At 43.6% G+C, this 22733-nt stretch overlaps 1 protein-coding gene across 2 annotated transcripts in view; it reads left to right on the top strand.

Moving 5' to 3' along the window:
- Positions 1-18629, top strand: part of FIG4 (FIG4 phosphoinositide 5-phosphatase) — a 167446-nt gene extending 148817 nt beyond the window's left edge. Inside the window, exon 23 of one of the 2 annotated variants that reach the window (XM_005684577.3) lies at positions 18260-18629. In XM_005684577.3, coding sequence (XP_005684634.1) covers positions 18260-18437 — 178 coding nt within the window. In that variant the 3' untranslated portion in view covers positions 18438-18629. The remainder of the gene's footprint in view (positions 1-18259) is intronic. The other variant, XM_018053077.1, reaches the window with a different exon arrangement.

Raw genomic sequence — 22733 nt, 5'->3', positions numbered from 1 at the left:
AGTGCAGGGCCCAGATGTGGCTGCTCCTGCAGTGATGCAGAGACTGGGGGGGCGGGGAGATGGGGAGAACACGGTAGGGCCTATAACCTTGTGGTTTATCTGCATTTAGCTAATCAAGCATTACTACCTCGGTGGCATCCGAAAAAAGTACAAGTAGAGATAGGAAAATTAAAAAAAAAAGGGAGAGACTGCCTGTCAGCTTTATTTCTGTGGCAGCTAATGCAGGATGGCTAGGATTTGGGTCATGGGCTTAACAGAACAAGGGAGCCCTTCCGATGACTACCCAAAGACCTCACTCCATCATGCAAGCAGGTGATTTCACCGTTCTTACCTAGTGGAATTTGATGACTACTAATACAAATGACAATTGTATGTTTCCATTTTCTCCCTTTCTGGAATCCTTCCATTTTCCTTTGCCTCCAGTGTACATTGACAGCAGACAGGCCATCTTTTAACTTATAGGTCACTAGGTCACAAGCAGCCTTGTCTGGACTTGATAAGGAGAGCTGCACAAAACCCAGTTATCCTGGACTCTGAGTGGGATGCAGTGATGAATGGAGGAGGGAGCTGGTTCTACTTATAGCAAGAGGAATGACGAGAGGGGACAGACTGTGACAGATAACATAAATTAGATTGCTCAGTATCCATTTGAATTTTCTTGTCCTACATGGAGAGGTTGAAAAACAAAAAAAAATAACATCTCAGACACCCTTGCAATTGAGGTTCAAAATGTGATTTAGATTCTAATCACCACTTAAACTCACAGGAGTCTGATTTGGAATAGAGTCATACGAGAAGCAGCAATATGTCGGGTATTTATTTTGCAGACTGTGGCAAAGGCAACATGCTCTTGAGCTGGCCACCGCAGTGGCAGCTTCCTGATTTTAGCTGAAGTGGCTGGTTTGCGGCCAGCAGCCGCTGGGATTCCTTCCTGATCTAGGCAGATGCAGCAGCCACACTGAGGATTTGCCGTGTGGTTTGGGGAGTCAGTCCTGGCAGCCTGGTCTACAGCCTGTCTCTTTAGCCCTCCAGGGATTCTGAAAGCCACTGAAAATCCTATGAAAATCACTTTTTGTTTAGTCTACCTAGAGTGGATTATGTTTTCCGCTACTAAACTCTGACCCACATAGCCTGCCAATGCACAAAGCAGAGGCAGCTCCGGCTCTCTTGGTTTACCCAGGAGCAAGCACCCAGGTGCCTAGGTAACCCCATTTCTGGATGCTTCTAGCAACAAAGGGGGTAATTCTTGCAGTTGGGCACGTGTTTTTGCTGCCCTAGGAGACAGAAGGGACAGCCTGCCACAAGCACATACATGAGTGGCGATGGTGGCACTTTTGATGTTCAGGCCATAGCTGTTGGTATTTTTATTGGTATGGGAGAATGATATTCTTCTACATTCTCTCTGAGAACTGTAAAATTAGAATATTGTTTGTGCTTCTTATTTTTAAATTAATTTTTATTAGACTACAGTTGCTTTACAACATTGCATTAGTCTCCCCTGTACAGCAAAGTGAATCAGCTGTGTGTATACATCTATCCCCCTTTTTTTTCTTCCCATTTCGGTCATCACAGAGCATTGAATAGAGTCCTCTGAGCTATACTAGGCTCTGATTAGTTATCTATTTTATAGATCGTATCGACGGTGTGTATCTGTCAATGCCCACAGTGTATATATGTCAACCCCAATCTCCCAGTTCATCCCACCCCCGCCCTGCCCCCTTGATGCCCATATGTATGCTCTCTACATCTGTGTCTCTATTTCTGCTTGGCAAATAAGATTGCTTTGTGTGTTTTAAAAGGACTTTTGGCTTTAGACAAACAAAGTAAGATGATTTGGGGGGTAAAATGCTTCCAATTCAGGACACAATTTATAAATTGTAGAATTTCCCGCCCATTTTGTATTAGATGTTATCTGTCCTAGAATAAAAAGAAATGTTTTCCCTCTGTTTCAGGCGTGTCTATGATTACAAACACCCAAACACGTAGTGTTTGGTTACCAACACTGCGCACTCAGTGATAAGTGGCTGCACGGTTTTGTAGTCTTTGTAGACTTGAACATTTTCGGCTGTTGTTTAATGACAGCACTCTTGGCTTTGAGCCACTGGCAACAGGGACTGGTTACTGTGTGCAGCACTGGGTCTTCTCTGCCAGTAAAGGCTGCACATCAAACCCGTAACAGCTGTTCTCAAAGGGCAAAGAATACACCTGCCCCTCCCAGAGTCATCTTTCCTCCCTGCCTGTAAGCAGGGCAACTGGTCATTTCTGAGACCTTTCCACGGTGACCTTGGGGAACAGTCTGTCCCTTCTGTCCTTAAATGTCCTGGAACAGCAGCAGCACTGGGCTGTCACTCCTGGAAACGCAGACCAGTGGGCTGCAATAATGGCCCCCTGTCTCATCTCCCACATGGAAGTGATGACCCCTGCTTATATCCCTCACGCCTATTGATTACTGTCATCTTTTCCTGAGGATTTACAGAGTGCTATCATCGAGTTTGCCACATCACACCATACATCCCCTGTAAACTGCATCTTTTTTTCCTAGCACTTTTTATTGTAGAACCTCTTCAGATTTATAGAATTCTGTAGAGTTCCTACATACCCAAGTATTCCCAGCACCCCAGTATTCCCTATTAGTGATGTCTTCCATCAGGATGGTATGTGCTGCTGTCCTATGCTTAGTTGCTCAGTTGTGTCCGACTCTTCGTGACCCCATGGACTGTAGCCCATCAGGCTCCTCTGTCCATGGGGATTCTCCAGGCAAGAATATTGGAGTGGGTTGCCATGCCCTCCCCAGGGGGTCTTCCTAACCCAGGGATCGAACCCAGGTCTCCTGCATTGCAGGTAGATTCTTTACCCTCTGAGCCACCAGTGAAGCCCAAGAATACTGGAGTGGGTAGCCTATCCCTTCTCCAGGGGATCTTCCTGACCCAGGAATCAACCTGGGGTCTGCTGCATTGCAGGTTGATTCTTTACAGCTGAGCTACCAGGGGAGCCCCTAGGATGGTATATTACTTGCAAATAGTGAACTGATGTTGACATTTATTACTACCTAAAATCCACACTTCACTTTTACCCAAAGTCCTTTTTCTGTTTCAAGACTTCATCCAGGATACACTGTGTTAGGTGTCATCTCCCCTTAGGGTCCTTTTGGCAGTGACAACAGACTGTTCTTGTTTCTGATGACTTTGACAGTTTTGAAGGGCATTTAACCTGCATCTTTTCAGAGTTATCCCTCACTTTAGTAAATAAGAATCAGAGAAAACTGATTTTTGGAAGGAGTTATCAGTAGGATCAAGAGCCTTCAAACCAAATCCTACTGTCCTGAGTTTTCAGAAAGCTCATGTTGTTTTATCTCTATTAATGTCCCTCTGTGATGGAGGGCTGGGTGCAGGCCCGGTGGATATTCAGACAGCTGCTACAGGAGCTGGAAGAGTTGGTGGAGTAAGGGGTTCCACAACCTGGCTGATCATTACAGTCAGTGGAGAATTTGTAAAGCACAAATGCCCAGGCCTTAGCCCAGGTGTGCTGAATCAGAATCTCCAGCCATAGGGTCTGGAATCCTATATTTTTTTATTGCTTAAAAACTAATAATCCTGCTAATTATGTTTTTAATATATAAAATTATAAAAAGCATGGGCCATAATCCTATGAATATACATAGAAGTATAAATGTAGAAAATGTAAAGAGGAACCATAAGTCTAAAATGAAAAATGAAAGCCTCCCTATAATCTATATAACTTAAGGATGCTTCGATTTCTCCCTGGTTTTAGTGCTGTCTTTTGTTTGCTTGAGATTTGTATTTCTGCAAGCTTCCAAGGTATTCTGGTGTAACCAGAAATTTGGAACCCACTACAGATGAGATTCACAGTTCACCTGGCCGGGGGTGGGGTGGGGAGAGAATGTTCCTTTCAGAGCTGACATCCATTATAAAATCACAGAGGCCTACCCTACCCCTTTCCCTCCCTGAACAAGTCAGCCCTAAAGCCATCAGTTGGGGCAGAGCAAGGGGAGGCAGCCTGTGACAGCCTGTCGGAGCCCAGCTGGATTGACAGGGGCATCCTACAGAGGACAGATCCCGTATGGGGCGTTCAGGCCTGAGTGCATGAGGCTGGCATCCACGGGTAGGGGCAGGCTGAACAGGGAGCAGTGGGTGTGAGTATCCACGTGGAGGGGTGGCCTGGGGCCCAAGGGGATAAACAAGGCATTCATGAGGGTGGTGTCTCTGAGAAGGGAATCAGTGCCTGACTAGAGGGCGTCTTTGGCTTCCCTAGTGGCTCACATGGTAAAGAGTCTGCCTGCAATGCGAGAGACCCGGATTTGATTCCTGGGTTGGGAAGATCCGCTGGAGAAGGAAATGGCACCCCACTCCAGTATTCTTGCCTGGGAAATCCCATGGACGCAGGAGCCTGGCGGCCTACAGTCCGTAGGGTTGCAAAGAGTCTGACACACTGAGCAGCTAATACTTTGTAGGGGAAGGGGTGGATGCGGCGGTGACGGGAGGCTGGTTATTTATGTGGGAATGAATTAAAGAAATATAATAAGGGTAACGGGAGCCATGTTTCTCACTGTTGGACAAGGAGGTCACTAACATGCAAAGAGAGAAGGACAGAATAAACCCAGAAAGAAAGTGAGCTCCCCATGGACTATACAGTCCATGGAATTCTCCAGGCCAGACTACTGGAGTGGGGAGCCTTTCCCTTCTCCAGGGGATCTTCCCAACCCAGGGATTGAACCCAGGTCTCCCACATTGCAGGTGGATTCTTTACCAGCTGAGCCACAAGGAAAGCCCAAGAATACTGGAGTGGATAGCCTATCCCTTCTCCAGGGGATCTTCCTGACCCAGGAATCGAACTGGGGTCTCCTGCATTGCAGGCAGATTCTTTGTCAACTGAGCTATGAAGGAAGCCCCAGAGTATCCTACAATTAGAGATACCAGTATGAACTTATGGATTTAAAGATACAAATCTGTATTTATATTATACTTGCAAATATATACATTTATATTATAGAGTATATACAATATATGTGGCATATATTTGTGGATACATATGTGTATGTTTGCATGGTTGTATATATTTACATATATGAATGTATTAAAATGTATATATATCCTTTGAGTGGGCTTGGGAGCAATGATATTCCATTGGTAGTAGGTACACCCAGTGCCCACTCCTTGGCTATAATACCATTTTCCACTGAAAAGAACCAGAGGTCCTTGGAGAAATGACTGATTTCAGGGCTGGGGCAGGCAGAGAACATGATGAATTTAGAACATCTTGTGCCAGAAATCAAAGACACACTTAAAGAATGATGAGGACATGTCCGGAGAACACAGGAGCCAGGCTGAAAGGACTCAGGTGGAATTTGAAACAGTTTGAACATTAGAACAAATAATGACAGTGACACACTGTATCCCATCCCGTAAGATAGAAATCCAAGACCTCACACTGAGAACAATAAATGAAACTTCGAAGGAATATTTACATAGTTTCAAAGCATCTCCCACAAAATATTCATTAATTAAAAGAGAGGAAAAAAAGAGCAGCCTCACAATGGAAAATCCCAGAAGATTCTACTTTAATCAAGGGACTAAAATAAAGATGACTAGTAATGGCATGAATTGAAATTGTGTGTCACGCGACAGAGTGCACTCCAAAGCACCCAGCATCACTTCTATGATATTCCTGCCTGTATGCATTATGTACTGGGAGCCCACAAACATTTATTTTTGTCAGTTTCTGGGGTCAAGAATCTGAGAGTGGCTTCATTGGGTGACTCTGGTTTTAGGTCTGTTATAGGGTTAAAGTCCAGCTGTCGAGTGATAGACATCTTGGGGTTTAACCAGGGCTGAAGAATCCACTTCCACGCTCGCTCACATGGTTGGCAGGCCTCAGTTTCTCCTGGCTGTTGGCTAGACGCTTCAGTTCCTTGCGCTCTGGGCCTATATGTAGGGCGGCTCACAACATGACGTTTGCTTGCCCCAGATCAAGCGATCCAAGAAACCACTTCTGTAACCTAACCACTTTGGCTCTGTGCTCTTGCTTACAAAGACCTGCTCTGGTACCACGTGAAAGGAGACTCGTGAGGGTTTGAATAATAGGCATGCATGTGCTAGGATCTTTCAGTCATGTCCGATTTTTAGTGACTCTATGGACTGTAGCCTGCCAGGCCCCTCTGTCCATGGGATTCTCCAGACGAATACTGGAGTGGGTTGCCATGCCCTCCTCCAGGGGACCTTCCTGAAGCAGGGATCAAACCCATGTCTCTTATGTCTCCTAGTACTGGCAGGCAGGATTTTTACTACTAGTGCCACCTGGAAACTCCTTGAATAATAGGAAGCGGGGCCAATTTGAAGGCTGGCTATGAAACTGCCAAAAATAATCATGACAAACTCAGATATGGAGCTGTTCTACAAAATCACTCATCTATATTCCTCAGTGTCAAGGTCATAAAAATCAAGGAAGAGACTGGGGAACTGTTCCAGAAGGAAGGAGACTAAAGAGCCATGACTACCAACTGCAATGTGAAATGCTGGACTAGTTCCCTTTGAGATTAAGGACATTGGAGGACACTAGCAAAAGTTTTCGGAGAAGGCAATTGGCACCCCACTCCAACACTCTTGCCTGGAAAATCCTGTGGATGGAGGAGCCTGGTGGGCTGCAGTCCATGGGGTCGCAAAGAGTCAGACAGGACTGAGCTACTTCACTTTCCCTTTTCACTTTCATGCATTGGAGAAGGAAATGGCAGCCCACTCCAGTGTTCTTGCCTAGAGCATCCCAGGGACGGGGGAGCCTGGTGGGCTGCCGTCTATGGGGTCGCACAGAGTCAGACACGACTGAAGCAACTCAGCAGCAGCAGCAGCAAAAGTTTTCATGGGGTTGAAGGATTAGCTGGCAGCAATGGATTAACATTAATTTCCTGATTTTACTAGATTGTACTACTGTTTTATAGAATAATGTTATTTATAGACAACACCCATTCAAACATTAAGGAAAGATAGGAAAGCAGGTTTGTAACTTACTCTCAAAAGGTTTGGGGCAGGAGGGAAGTATTCTTTATTCTTTTACTGCAACTCTGAGAGAAGATATTAAGAAGAGGTGGCAAAAATACACAGAACTGTACAAAAAAGATCTTCATGACCCAGATAATCACGATGGTGTGATGACTCACCTAGAGCCAGACATCCTGGAATGTGAAGTCAAGTGGACCTTAGAAAGCATCACTACGAACAAAGCTAGTGGAGGTGATGTAATTCCAGTGGAGCTATTTCAAATCCTGAAAGATGATGCTGTGAAAGTGTTGCACTCAATATGCCAGCAAATTTGGAAAACTCAGCAGTGGACACAGGACTGGAAAAGGTCAGTTTTCATTCCAATCCCAAAGAAAGGCAATGCCAAAGAACGCTCAAACTACTGCACAATTGCACTCATCTCACATGCTAGTAAAGTAATGCTCAACATTCTCCAAGCCAGGCTTCAGCAATACATGAACCATGAACTTCCAGATGTTCAAGCTGGTTTTAGGAAAGGCAGACGAACCAGAGATCAAATTGCCAACATCCGCTGGATCATTGATAAAGCAAGAGAGTTTCAGAAAAACATCTATTTCTGCTTTATTGACTATGCCAAAGCCTTTGACTGTGTGGATCACAATAAACTGTGGAAAATTCTTCAAGAGATGGGAATACCAGAGCACCTGACCTGCCTCTTGAGAAACCTGTATGCAGGTCAGGAAGCAACAGTTAGAACTGGACATGGAACAACAGACTGGTTCCAAATAGGAAAAGGAGTATGTCAAGGCTTAATATTGTCACCCTGCTTACTTAACTTATATGCAGAGTACATCATGAGAACACTGGGCTGGAAGAAGCACAAGCTGGAATCAAGATTGCTGGGAGAAATATGAATAACCTCAGATATGCAGATGATACCACCCTTATGGCAGAAAGTGAAGAGGAACTAATAAAAAGTCTCTTGATGAAAGTGAAAGAGGAGAGTGAAAAGTTGGCTTAAAGCTCAACATGCAGAAAACTAAGATCATGGCATCCGGTCCCATCACTTCATGGGAAATAGATGGGGAAACAGTGGAAACAGTGTCAGACTTTATTTTTGTGGGCTCCAAAATCACTGCAGATGGTGATTGCAGCCATGAAATTAGAAGACGCTTACTCCTTAGAAGAAAAGTTATGACCAACCTAGATAGCATGTTCAAAAGCAGAGACATTACTTTGCCAACAAAGGTCCGTCTAGTCAAGGCTATGGTTTTTCCAGTGGTCATGTATGGATGTGAGAGTTGGACTATAAAGAAAGCTGAGTGCCGAAGAATTGATGCTTTTGAACTTTTGGTGTTGGAGAAGACTCTTGAGAGTCCCTTGGACTGCAAGGAGATCCAACCAGTCCATTCTAAAGGATCAGTCCTGGGTATTCTTTGGAAGGAATGATGCTAAAGCTGAAACTCCAGTACTTTGGCCACCTCATGTGAAGAGTTGACTCATTGGAAAAGACCCTGACGCTGGGAGGGATTGGGGGCAGGAGGAGAAGGGGATGACAGAGGATGAGATGGCTGGATGGCATCACCAACTCGATGGACATGAGTTTGGGTGAACTCTGGGCATTGGTGATGGACAGGGAGGCCTGGTGTGCTGCGATTCATGGGGTTGCAGAGTCGGACACGACTGAGCAACTGAACTGAACTGTATTTGGATCTATAAATAACTTTTCTCTCTTGTTGATGTGGCTTTTAGGCTTAGGCATAAAATCCTAACTTTGGTGAGACTGCAGTGCTTTTCTGGCTGGCCTGTCACTGACATGCCTCCTGACACATTGAAGGCAGAGAAGTGTTAGAGAAACACAGTAAGTTTTGCTGTCCTCATACTCCATACCCAATGGCACCTACTCCTCTCCTATCAAAATCTACAAAGACCTAAACTATCTAAGGAGCTGAGATTCCTACTGCTGAGCCTTTGAAGGGCCTTATGTACAGACAGGGCTGCCTGCTCCCTCGTTCTGCAAGGTTGTACATTTTATGTTCCATCAGCACAGATTATATTCTTCAGTTCCTTCTCATCACACCTCTTGCTTCTTCTAATGGTGGGTTGTTTAGGGACTGGCATTATTGTCATCTTTGCTTTAATGCATTTTAACCTGCTTGTGAAATTTCTAACATCCCTTCCAGTGTCCCTGCTGGAGGACAGTCCAGTCATCCATTATAATAGCAGCTGCTAAAAGGGTTTGGAATGTGTTTGGATTTGAAGGAACCAGATTTGTACACTATTCTGTATCATGTTCATGCCAGCTCTCAATAGCATAACAAGACTGAAATTTTAATTGGACTTTGGGGAAGTCATGCATTAGGTTCATAGCATTTTGTGTGTGTAAGATAGAGTTGCTGTCAAGAAATAATTTTTTCTTTTTAATTTTTACCTTGATGATGTTTAGAATGTTAGCAGCAGCTAATAACATGGTTTCATGTCCTAATGCATAGATAAGTGCTTAGCCCTCAAGCCTGTGGCCTTAACTTTGTGATTTCATGTATGTCTACCCAAAGATACATGAAAGTGCCCTTGGGGTCAGTCGCTCAGTCAACTCTTTGTGACCCCATGGATTGTAACCTGCCAGGTTCCTGTGTCCATGGAATTCTCCAGGGTAGAATACTGGAGTAGGTAGCCATTCCCTTCTCCAGGGGATCTTCCCAACCCAGGGATCGAACCAAGGTCTCCTGCATTGCAAGCAGATTCTTTACCATCTGAGCCACCAAGGAAGCCTGTGGAGGGGAAGGCAGCAAATGTGCTTACCCATATCTCCAACATTGAACCTGGCTTGACAGGGTATTTAAAAGTGAATTACATAGGCGGAGCCTGCCTCCCAGGATATAGGGACATCTTTTGCCTTTTGTTGGAGAAGGCAATGGCAGCCCACTCCAGTACTCTTGCCTGGAAAATCCCATGGACAGAGGAGCCTGGTGGGCTGCAGTCCATGGGGTTGCAAAGAGTCAGACAGGACTGAGCTACTTCACTTTCCCTTTTCACTTTCATGCATTGGAGAAGGAAATGGCAACCCACTCCAGTGTTCTTGCCTGGAGAATCCCAGGGATGGGGGAGCACGGTGGGCTGCCATCTATGGGGTTGCACAGAGTCAGACACAACTGAAGCGACTTAGCAGCAGTTTGCCTTTTGTTTTATTACAAGTGGTTTGAAGATTGATGCATTCCTCTTGATTTCAGCCCATTTAGTGAACTTGTTAATCTAAGTCATTGTTATGGGTTTCCCAGGTGGCATTAGTGGTAAAGAATCCGCCTGCCAATGCAGGAGATTTAAGAGATGCGGGTTCGATCCCTGGCTCAGGAAGATCCCCTGGAGGATGGCATGGCAACCCACTCCAGTATTCTTGCCTGGAGAATCCCATGGACAGAGGAGCCTGGTGGGCTACAGTCTAAAGGGTCACAAAGAGTCGGACATTACTGAAGTGACTTAGCATGTAATAAGTAGCATAAATGGGCGATTAGAACACACCCCTCCTGCCTCACTCTTGTTTCTTGAGCTTTGATAATTTTGTGCCACTAGAAACCACCACAACTTCCCCTGAGGGAAGTGGACAGTGTCCTAGATAGGACATAAAGCCCCTGTTGTCTTTATGGGTTATCTGAGGAAAGGAACTTAAAATTTGTCAGACTTCTGTTGGGGAATCCTACCTCCCTATCATCCAGAGTAAACCAAATCATACTGCATTCAGATTCTTAATTTAGAAATTCAAGATAAAATCATCTTCCTTAACCAGACATCATTCATGCATTCAGGAAATAATTATTGAATGTTTACTATATGTCAGATACTCCTCTAGGCATTGGGGATAAAGGTAAACAAGACAGAATTCACATTCTTGTAAGTATATAAACAATAAAAGATCAGATAGTGATAAGTGTTATGCAGAGACATTAGGGCAATGTGTTTAGAAAGAGATACTCAGAATTCCCGAGGAAAAAAAATTAGCAGGAGTTTCTAGAAAAGTCCAGTTGAACTTTCTATAATAATGGAAATGTTCTATACTGTACTGTCCAGGGCAGTAGCCACTAGCTGCATGTGGTTTTAAGGAACTTGAAATGTGGTTATTGCTACTGAGGAATTTTAAATTGTATTTAATGTAAGTATAAATGGCCACATGTGGCTAATGGCTACCATACTGGACAAGCATGGTTTGAGAGCTATATTTTGGACTTAGGTGTCTATACTTGTACACAGAATGGGTGTAATATACAGCAGTATCTTGATTTTTTTTTTTTAACTCAAAGAACCAAACACATTCTCACTGTATCATCTTTGTAGAATAGATTCATGACTAGACTTCAGTGTTTGAGTACTTAGTTGGAAAGATACAAGATCAAGCAACCTAATAAGGGGGCTTAAGAGAAGCAATGGTACCCACAAACTGAAGGCTAAAGGCTCTGAGCAGTATTAAAAGCTTGAAAGAGAGAAAATCACTGCATGGCAATGTGTGCCATAGGCCCCTCTCTGCCAGGAAGGTGAAAAGCGATGTTATTTCCTAATAAAAATTACAAGGCCGGCAGAAAGAGAGTTAGAATAAGAAAGGATTCGTGCTTTCTTATTCTGTTAAGACGTTTGCTGAGGTTTTTGCGCCACTGAGACCAGAGCATCTGATTAACTTTGATCCTGCCCTGAGGAATGACCTAATGGCCATTGTCTGCAAGTAAAGCTGTTGGACAAGGTCTTACATAAGGGTCTCTTCAGCTGAAATATTCTTTTAATTTTGTCACTCAGTCATGAACAACGGAGAACCATTTGGTGATGTGAAAACAGCAACTTGGGAAAACTTGGTGTTTGTGGTAGCAACAGGGGGGAAGTATATCTTGTGCTTAGAACCGTTACTAAAGTTTCTGAAAAAGCCATATGGATTTGGTGTGTGACAAAATGCTCATTGTAGAAAAAGTATAAGATTTTAGCATATTGGAAAAGTATCACAAGTATAAGATTATCGAAATTATTCAAGCATTGTCTAATTCTGTGACCAACCACAAATCATCATGACATTACTAAATCCAGAAAACATTTCAGTCTGACCAGTTAAATATTTTCTTGTCAAATCAACAAATGCTTCAGTTCAGTTCAGTTACTGAGTCATGTCCGACTCTTTGCAACCCCATGAACCGCAGCACACCAGGCCTCCCTATCCATCACCAACTGCAGGAGTCTACCCAAACCCATGTCCATTGAGTTGGTGATGTCATCCAACCATCTCATCCTCTGTCCTCTCCTTCTCCTCCTGCCTTCAGTCTTTCCCAGCATCAGGGTCTTCTCAGATGAGTCAGTTCTTCACATCAGGTGGCCAAAGGATTGGTAGGAATGGCACCCCACTCCAGTACTCTTGCCTGGAAAATCCCATGGATGGAAGAGCCTGGTAGGCTGCAGTCCATGGGGTTGCAAAGAGTCAGACATGACTGAGCGGCTTCACTTTCCCTTTTCACTTTCATGCATTGGAGAAGGAAATGGCAACCCACTCCAGTGTTCTTGCCTGGAGAATCCCAGGGATGGCGGAGCCTGGTGGGCTGTTGTCTCTGGGGTCGCATATAGTCAGACACGACTGAAGTGACTTAGCAGCAATATGTTTAAGTTAGAAAAGTCGTCAATAGGAACTTTTAAAGGGACTCAAACATTAGTCACGCATCCAAGTATAAGATACAGATATTTTAGTACGTGGTCACATCATAAGGAAACAAGTAAGAGCATATTTAGGAAAAGGCATAAGGACTTCCCTGGTGGTCCAGTGGCTAAGACTCCACATTCCCAATGTAGGGAGCCCATGTTCAATCCCTAGTCAGGGAACTAGATCCCACATGGCACAATGAAAATTGAAGATCCTGTGTGTTGCAGCTAAGGCCCAGAGCAGCCAAATAAATATGTTTATTTTAGAAAGAAAGAATATAGAGCATAGAAGGGCACCAATAAGGATCTTCTTTAAAAACATGTAGTATGTCTAATGAATTTCTGCCTAAACTGTTTCTCGTGTGTGTGTGTGTGCATGTGTGTGCCCAGTTGTGTCTGACTCTTTACTACCCCATGGACCGTAGCCCACCAGGCTCCTCTGTCCTTGGAGTTTTCCAGGCAAGAATACTGGAGTGTGTTGCCATTTCCTACTTCAGGGGATCTTCCCAACCCAGGTATCAAACCCATGTCTCCTGCATTGACAGGTGGATACTTTACCTCTGCGAAGCAGTTAAGGCTAAGTGTCATAATCTTCAGTGCACTGTGTGGGTTCAGCAGTGCATAAATGAACTAGTTAAGACTGCAACATTTCTTGAGGGGAGATACAGAGACCCCCTGAAAATGGGCCTTGGTTTTGTAGATAAGAGAAATGAGCCTGCAAATTTTTAATAATATTTCATCTCCAAAAAGACTACTAGGATTTGAAGAGGACTATGGGGAGAAGCCAAAAACAATAATTCTGTTAATGGACAGGAGAGAAATGTGGAACCTTTTTTTCCACTATGAAAGCACAATAATAAGCCATCTCTCTCTACTAGAATGAATAAGAAAATAGTCTCATAATTTCCACATCACTTAGTGTTGAAATATTGGTCTTTTCACTCACAAACAAAGGCCATTTAAGCTAGTAAAAAGACTAATGCACATAGTGTTGGAAGTGTTATTGGGATTACCTCCATCCCTTTCCAGTGCCCTCAGAGACAAGGTGCCCACCAGCACCCCCTTGTGAGGGTCTTGGATGTTTTTATGTTTCCTCCTTGCCTTGCATAAGCCAACAGGGAAATCAAGTGTCTCCTCATTAGGAAATGGAATATTGCTACTTATATCTTTACAGTTAAGTGTTAAATGATGCCTGCTCAATGTAGGGCTGGTGGTAGGACATCATGTAAGAAGAAATTCCTACTTTAAAATGTTCAGTGCTGTTGACTGACTGCAAATAAGATTTTATTTAGCATTTTAGATTAGAGTTTGGTCTCAGACCAAAGATTCTCAACCTTTCAGTTCAGTTCAGTCTCTCAGTCATGTTCGACTCTTTGCAACCCCATGGACTGCAGTGTGCCAGGCCTCCCTGTCCATCACCAACTCCCGGAGTTTACACAAACTCATGTCCATTGAGTCAGTGATACCATCTAACCATCTCATCCTCTGTCATCCCCTTCTCCTCCTGCCTTCAATCTTTCCCAACATCAGGGTCTTTTCAAATGAGTCAGCTCTTTGCATCAGGTGGCCAAAATACTGGAGTTTCAGCTTTAATATTGGTCATTCCAATGAACACCCAGGACCGATTTCCCTTAGGATGGACTGGTTGGATCTCCTTGCAGTCCAAGGGACTCTCAAGAGTCTTCAACACCACAGTTCAAAAGCATCAATTCTTTGGTGCTCAGTTTTCTTCACAGTCCAACTCTCACATCCATATGTGACCACTGGAAAAACCATAGCCTGGACTAGACGGACCTTTGTTGACAAAGTAATGTCTCTGCTTTTCAATATGCTGTCTAGGTTGGTCATAACTTTTCTTCCAAGGAGTAATCGTCTTTTAATTTCATGGCTGCAGTCACCATCGCAGTGATCTTGGAGCCCAAGATATAATGAGTAGCAAAATCACCTAGAGGGCCCATTACTGAACACCTTCGCTGGGCCTCATCCCTGGAGTGTCTGACTCAGCAGGCCTGGAATCAGGCCTGAGAATTTGTATTTCTAGCACATTCACAGGTGGCACAGCTGCCTCTGGTCTGGTGACCATACCTGAAGAACCACTGCCTTAAGACCAGGAAGAGCTCATTGGGATAGATTTCTTGATGTGCGAGTACAATGAGGAGACAAAGAGTTTTTTGTAAATCCTTTCTTCCTGTTCCTCTTTCTGATCGTGCCAAAAGTATTGGGTATGTCTTAAGCTCCTTTCTGGCCCAAATCCAATAATAAACATTCTAACATTACAATTCCATTGTTTAATATAGACTTTGAATCTTGTCTGAATGAAAAAGACAAAAGGGCTGATTGATGCATTTTCGGACTCCCTACATTGTTTCGAAACCACACTGAGGTAGTGTTGGAGCCCTAAACCCACCTGCCACTCAGTCTGACACCATTAAAAGCTGAGGTTGGACATTTCATATTTCCCGTCTTTGTAATGCGTTTTTCATTATTCCACACGGCAGTGATACCGTTTACTGAGAAGCAGAGTGAGGACTCCTGATAAGAAACCCTAGGCACTGGGTGGAAGCGGCTGTTCCGTGGCCCCATTCATGGTTGGCCCGGCTCTGCTGCTCTCCCTCCAGCCTGCCCACCTGGCTACTCAGCTGAGCTTCTGAAGGACAAAACAATGACCTGGATTCTCCCTTTCTCACTTGCATTAAGGTTTGGTACCTTTTTGGTGTGATGCCAGCCAGAAAGCTCTTGGTTAATGTACACAGGGTTCCAGGCAAAGGTCTGGCTTCAAAGCACAGAAACCGTTAGTTCCATTTTTAAATTGACTTCAAGTGTCTCATCTGTAAAATGGAGGATGTAGACGCTAGGCAGGTGTGGATGGTGTGGTACAGGAGGTGTTGCTGTGGCTGGCACTTTGATGGCAATCTCTAAAACCACTAATGGAGCCCCTTTTTAAGGGTTCAGGTTGAAATGGCTTGACCTGGAATATTATCAACTGTTAAAAGATTTTAGCATCTTGTTTTGAATTGTGTAAATGACTGAGGAGTTGCTCTGTTTTTGTGAGGGAAAATTAAGAAGAGTTCACATATTAATCATCCCAATTATTCTTCATGTTAACCACAGATATTTGAAGAGCTAACTTATATTTTGAAGAAAAACACTGCTGCCAAGCTGGCATTCAAACTGAGATTCAGACATCTCAAGATTCTTTCACCTTGGCCTTTTTTAAAATAAAATTTTAAGTAAATCACTATATCCTTTGGTTTTTATTTTCTTACGTAAGGATATAGTCTAAGATTATGTGAAATTATTATAGTGCTTTGGAAAAATGGGAGTATTTCATAAACCATTTACTAAATTTGAGTTTCATTTATTACCCCTGAGGTCAAACAGTTGAGGCTGACTTCCAGAAAGCACATTCCGCCTTGAGTTATGTTTTATTTCAAAGCCATTGTTAAAGCAGAGTCTCCAGCCATGGCAGGATGTATTAGTTTTCTAAAGGCAAAGTACAGGGAGATACCATGACTCTTTTAGAAGAGTAAGAAAGAGAATAAAGTCACTCAGTTATGTCCGACTCTTTGGGACCCCATGAACTGTAGCCCGCCAGGCTCCTCTGTCCATGGGAATTTCCAGGCAAGAATACTGGAGTAGGTTGCTATTTCCTTCTCCAAGCGATCTTCTTGACCCAGGTATTGAACCTGGGTCTCACACACTGCAGGCAGGCTCTTTACCATCTGAGCCACCAAGGAAGCTCTAAGAAAGAAAGACCCAAGTTTAACTGTAATGCATCCTGTGAGAATGGAGGGCTTTACTGTACAACTCTTGTCTCCAACTGTGTGTTACTCACTGCACTTGCCTAGTGTCCCACAAAACGCTGATATTGCACGTACAGACCTAGCTGCGTCTGAGGTTCATTTCTGCTTCTGACTGCAGGGAATCCCGCCTCCCTGCCCCAGCTCCAAGGGTCCCAGCTAACTAAACAGCCAGGCATCCGGGATGCTTTTCTGTTCCCCTGAGAAGATGTGCATGAGCATGGTTGAGGTCCCAACTCAGCAGAACAGGTTCTCCAGATGTTTTCTCTGTTGTCTTAGTACCCTGAAGTAGAGAACTATCCCTTCCCCCTGCAGGGCAAGCCCTGGGCTAAGTGGTGGAGTGTGTTGTCATTGTACCCCCCAGTCCCTCAGAAGGTCTAGCTAGCATCCTCGCCTACCCATGGCCTCATCTTGACCTTCCATGCGCACTCACTCTGCAGCACAGCTGATTTGGTGGTTGACTCATTCCTAGAGGGCCTGCCCCAGCTAAAGATGTAGTAACTAGCAGGGTTCGTACTGTGATGAACTGAGGATGTGTCGGGCACCCAGCTACACTTTGACAAGGTCTTTTTTGGAGACAGTGCCTTCCCCAAGGGTGGATGGAAATTTCAAGCACTGTGGCAGGCTAGGTGGGGCAGGAATAGAGGGATACTTTTGAATTGAGAAGTTCTTGGGTGCTTTTCAAATCACCCCAGAAAGGAAGGAAGCTGCCTATTACAGATTTCCAACTTTTCATCTAAAAAGCCTAAAGCCAGATGTGTTTCAGAATTCAGACTTTGGGGGGTGTTAGCGACCTTATAGGAGAAGGCAATGGCACCCCACTCCAGTACTCTTGCCTGGAAAATCCCATGGACGGAGGAGCCTGGTAGGCTGCAGTCCATGGGGTCGCTAAGGGTCGGACACGACTGAACGACTTCACTTTCACTTTTCACTTTCATATACTGGAGAAGGAAATGGCAACCCACTCCAGTGTTCTTGCCTGGAGAATCCCAGGGACGAGGGAGCCTGGTGGGCTGCCGTCTATGGGGTCACATAGAGTCGGACACTACTGAAGTGACTTAGCAGCAGCAGCAGCGGCGACCTTAAAAGAACATCCCCTGCATGATCTGAGGCTGATAACTAAACACACTGATATTCATATTAAATGGGATGACTGTTGCATGTTGTACCACCAGATGAGTTTGAACTGGGTCAGGTTTTGCTGGCAAAGTCATGTTTGGTTATTACAGCTTTGAGGATTTCAGAATTGCAGATAAGGAATTATGCTCCAGTAATTGTTAACAGTAGTTTACTATTAATTACTGAGCACTAATAGTGTGCCAGGCACTAGGCTAAGGGAGAACTTTACTGATATAAACTCATTTACTCCTGCCATCAGTGTGTGAGGTAGAAAATCATTAGTATCCCCTACTTCACTGATTCCTCCTATCTTCCATAAAAAAACAAACTACTGAGTACCTACCAGATACCAGGAAAAGGGAGCAAAAAAGTCTGTCCAGCCCCCACTTAAAGTTACTTGAGTCCTGGGAGAGAGGCAGATGGGCACACAGACATGGGTGTGCTCAGAGCTGCAGGAACAGAGGGGGGGGGCCACCCAGCCTACACAAGGGGAAAGCTCCCTGGGTAGGCACTGTCTTTGCTGTCCTCCGTGCAGGGGAGGAAGCCAGCCGAGAGGTCACTACCACTGCTTGTTACTAAGTTCACTCATTCAAGGTCAGTGACTCTCAAGTTCTCTTTAGGTCACAAATCCCTGTGGTCCTTTATTTTCTTTAATGTTGTTCTGTCCTCCCTTCTCTTCTACAGAACACCTATCTCCGCTTTCTCCCAAGACAACATCTATGAGGTTCAGCCTCCAAAAGTAGACAAAAAGTCTACAGAGATCTTTCATGCCCACATCCAGGCCAGTCAAGGTATCATGCAGCCCCTGGGGAAAGAAGACACCTCCATGTACCGAGAATACATCAGGAACCGCTACCTGTGAGGAGAGAGCAGGTCCCTGCAGGGGGCCCAGAAGGGGACCAAAGTCCCACTTATTTACATTCTAACCTGTTTGTCTCATCTTACAAAGGTAATTTCCTGTCAGTCCTTTATATCGGAAGGCTTTTACTCTTTTTATAACTGGTTAATTACTAATCATTGGTGTTAATAATAAAGAAATGACTGAATATCTTGCTGTCATTGTCTTTGCTTTATTTTAGAAATACTTTGCTTACAAATGTGGTTATGTAGTATCAAACCATCACATTTAGATATTAACAATATTTATTGAAGACCTGCTGTGGGGCTTCCCTGGTGGTCAACTGGTTAAGAATCTACCTGCCAATGCAGGGGACACACGTTCAATCCCTGGTCCAAAAGATCCCACATGCGGCACAGCAACTAAGCCTGTGTGCCACAACTCCTGAGCCCATGTCCTGGGGCCCGTGATCCACAACAGGAGAAGCCGGCATAATGAGAAGCCTGCACACTGCAAGAACAGTAGCTCCCCAGCAACCACAGCAACGAGAGAAAGCCCACACTCAGCAGTGAAGACCCAAAGCAGCCAAAAATAAATAAATGACTCTAAAGAAAAAAAAAGCCTGCTCTAGGCCAGGCCCTATGGCAGGTCTGGGAATATCACAGTAAGCAAAACAGGTCCAGATTTTCCTCCTGTGTGAAACGAAGGCAGAGTGTTTTTCTTTGTAGTTAGCACTTCTTAAAATTTATTCTGATAGTTTTTATGTGAACTTTATGTGTTGATAAAAATTTATTTTGAAAGCCCTTATTCTTAGGGAATAAACACTGAAATATTTCTAGATAAAGTGACAATATGTCAACAAAGTGCTCTCCAGTTGTTCAGGAAAAAAGAACATAAGATAAAGCAAATGCAGCAAAATATTAATAATTGGTAAATCTGGAAAAGAGCAAAACAAGTTCTTTGAACTTCTGTAAATATAAAATTACATCAAAATAAAACATTAAAACTGTGTTCCTCTGCATAGCATTTGCAGTAAGCAGTTGCATTACATGATTTGATATTTGATGACCAGTCAGGGTGGACACACCATGTACTTGTATGTTTGTTCTCTGTATCAGTTCAGTTCAGTCACTGAGTCATGTCCGACTCTTTGTAAACCCATGGACTGCAGCACGCCAGGCCTCCCTGTCCATCACCAACTCCCAGAGTTTACTGAAACTCATGTCCATTGAGTTGGTGATGCCATCCAACCATCTCATCCTCTGTCGTCCCCTTCTCCTCCTGACTTCAATCTTTCCCAGCATCAGGGTCTTTTCAAATGAGTCAGTTCTTTGCATCAGGTGGCCAAAGTACTGGAGTTTCAGCTTCACCATCAGTCCTTCCAATGAATATTCAGGACTAATTTCCTTTAGGATGGATCTCCTTGCAGTCCAAGGGACTCTCAAGAGTCTTTTCCAACACCACAGTTCAAAGCATCAATTCTTCGGCTTTCAGCTTTCTTTATGGTCCAGCTCTCACATCCATACATGACTACTGGAAAAACCATAGCCTTAACTAGACGGACCTTTGTTGGCAAAGTAATGTCTCTGCTTTTTAATATGCTGTCTAGGTTGGTCATAACTTTTCTTCCAAGGAGTAAGTGTCTTTTAATTTCATGGCTGCAGTCACCATCTGCAGTGATTTTGGAGCCCAAAAAATAAAGTCATGCAAAGATGGGCACAATAAAGGACAGAAATGGTATGGACCTAACAGAAGCAGAAGATATTAAGAAGAGGTGGCAAGAATAAACAGAAAAGGTCTTAATGACGTGGATAGCCACAATGATGTGATCACTCACCTAGAGCCAGACATCCTCGTGTGAAGTCAAGTGGGCCTTAAGAAGCATTACTGCAAACAAAGCTAGTGCAGGTGATAGAACTCCAGCTGAGCTATTTCAAAACCTAAAAGATGATGTTGTTAAAGTGCTGCACTCAATATGCCAGCAAATTTGGAAAACTCAGCAGTGTCCACAGGACTGGGCAAGATCAGTTTTCATTCCAATACCAAAGAAGGGCATTGCCTAAGAATTCTCAAACTATCACACAATTGCACTCATTTCACATACTAGCAAGGTAATGCTCAAAATAAAACTAGGCTTCAACAGTACATGAACCAAGAATGTACAAGCTGGATTTAGAAAAGGCAGAGGAACTACATATCAAATTGCCAACATTTTTGGATTATAGAAAAAGCAAGAGAATTCCAAAAACAAAAAATCTACTTCTGCTTCATTGACTATGCTAAAGCCTTTGATTGTGTGGATCACAACAAACTATGGAAACTTCTTAAAGAGATGGGAACACCAGATCACCTTACCTGCCTCCTAAGAAACATGTATGCTGGTTAAGAAGCAACAGTTAGAACCAGACAACAATGGCCTGGATCCAAATTGGGTAAGCAGTATGTCAAGGCTGTATATTGTCACCCTGCTCATTTATCTTACATGCAGAGTGCATCATGTGAAATGCTGGGCTGGATGAAGTCAAGTTGGGATCAAGATTGCTAGGAAAAACATTAATAATCTTAGATATGCAGATGAAACCCCCTGATGGCAGAAAGCAAAGAGGAACTAAAGAGCCTCTTGATGAGGATAAAAGAGGAAAGTGGAAAAGCTAGCTTAAAACTCAGCATTCAAAAAATGAAGATCATGGCATCCAGCCCCATCACTTTATGGCAAACAGATGGGGAAAAAATGGAAGCAGTAACAGACTTTGTTTTCTTGAGGTCCAAAATCACTGAGGACAGTGACTGCAGCCATGAAATTAAAAGACACTTACTTCTTGGAAGAAAAGTTATGACAAACCTAGACTGTGAATTCAAAAGAAGAGATATCACTTTGCCAGCAAAGGTCTGTATAGTCAAAGCTATGGTTTTTCCGTTAGTCACATCCATTAGTATGGATGTGAGAGATGAACCATAAAGAAGTTGAGTACCAAAGAACGGATGCTTTTGAACTATAGTTCTGGAGAAGACTCTTGAGAGTCCCTTGGAGAACAAGAATAAACCAGTCAGTTCTAAAGAAAATCAACCCTGAATATTCACTGGAACGACTGAGGCTGAAACTGAAACTCCAATACTGTGGCCACCTGGTGGGAGAGCCAACTGATTAGAAAAGACCCTGATGCTGGGAATGATTGAAGGCAGGAGAAGGGGGCGACAGAGGATGAGATGGTTGCATGGCATCATTGACTCAATGGACATGAGTTTGAGTACACTCTGGGAGACAGTGAAGGACAGCACACAGTAAAGCCTGGTGTGCTGCAGTCCATGGGGTTGCAAAGAGTCGGACACAACTGAACGACTGAACAACAACAGATTGGATAAGAAGTAAAACTCTCACTGTTTGCAGATGACACGATACTATGCATAGAAAACTTGAAAGATACTATCACAAAATTACTAGAGCTAATAAGTGAATTTAGTAAAGTTGCAGGATACAATATCAGTACACAGAAATCGTTAGGATTCCTATACTCTATCAATGGAAAATGAGAAAGAGAAATTGATGAACCAATCTCATTTACCATTGCAACAAAAAGACTAAAATACCTAGGAATAAGCCTACCTAAGGAGAAGAGGGCAGCAGAGGATGAGATGACTGGATGGCATCACCAATGCAATGTACATGAAGTTGAGCAAACTCTGGGAGATGCTGAAGGACAGGAATGCCTGTCTAATAAAGTGTTAGACATGACTGGGCAAGCAGTCCAGGAGACAAAAGAGCTGTATACAGAAAACTATTAAGACACTGATCAAAGAAATCAAAGGTGACATAAACAGATGGAGAGAGAGTTCATGCTCCTGGGTAGGAAGAATATTGTGAAAATGACTATACTACCAAAAGCAGTCTGCAGATTCAATGCAATCTCTATCAAATTACAATGGCATTTTTCACAGAACTAGAATAAAAAATTTCACAATTCATATGAAAACACAAAAGATCGTGAATATCCAAAGTAATATTGAGAAAGAAGAATGGAGCTGGAGGAATCATCCTTCCTGACTTCAGACTACTACAAAGCTAGAGTCATCAAGAGAGTATGGTACTGGCACAAAAACAGAAATATAGATCAATGGAAGAAGATAGAAAGCCCAGAGATAAACCCACGCGCCTATGGGCACCTTATGTTTGACAACAGAGGCAAGAATATACAATGGGGAAAGGATAGTCTCTTTAATAACTGGTGCTGGGAGAACTGGACTGCTACATTAAAAGAATGAAATTAGAGCGCTTCCTAATATATTATGCAAAGATAAACTCAAAATGGATTAAAGACCTAA

The sequence above is a fragment of the Capra hircus genome, chromosome 9 (genome assembly GCF_001704415.2).
Source record: "Capra hircus breed San Clemente chromosome 9, ASM170441v1, whole genome shotgun sequence".
Lineage (NCBI taxonomy): Eukaryota > Metazoa > Chordata > Mammalia > Artiodactyla > Bovidae > Capra > Capra hircus.
This window is presented reverse-complemented; position numbering and strand designations above follow the sequence as displayed.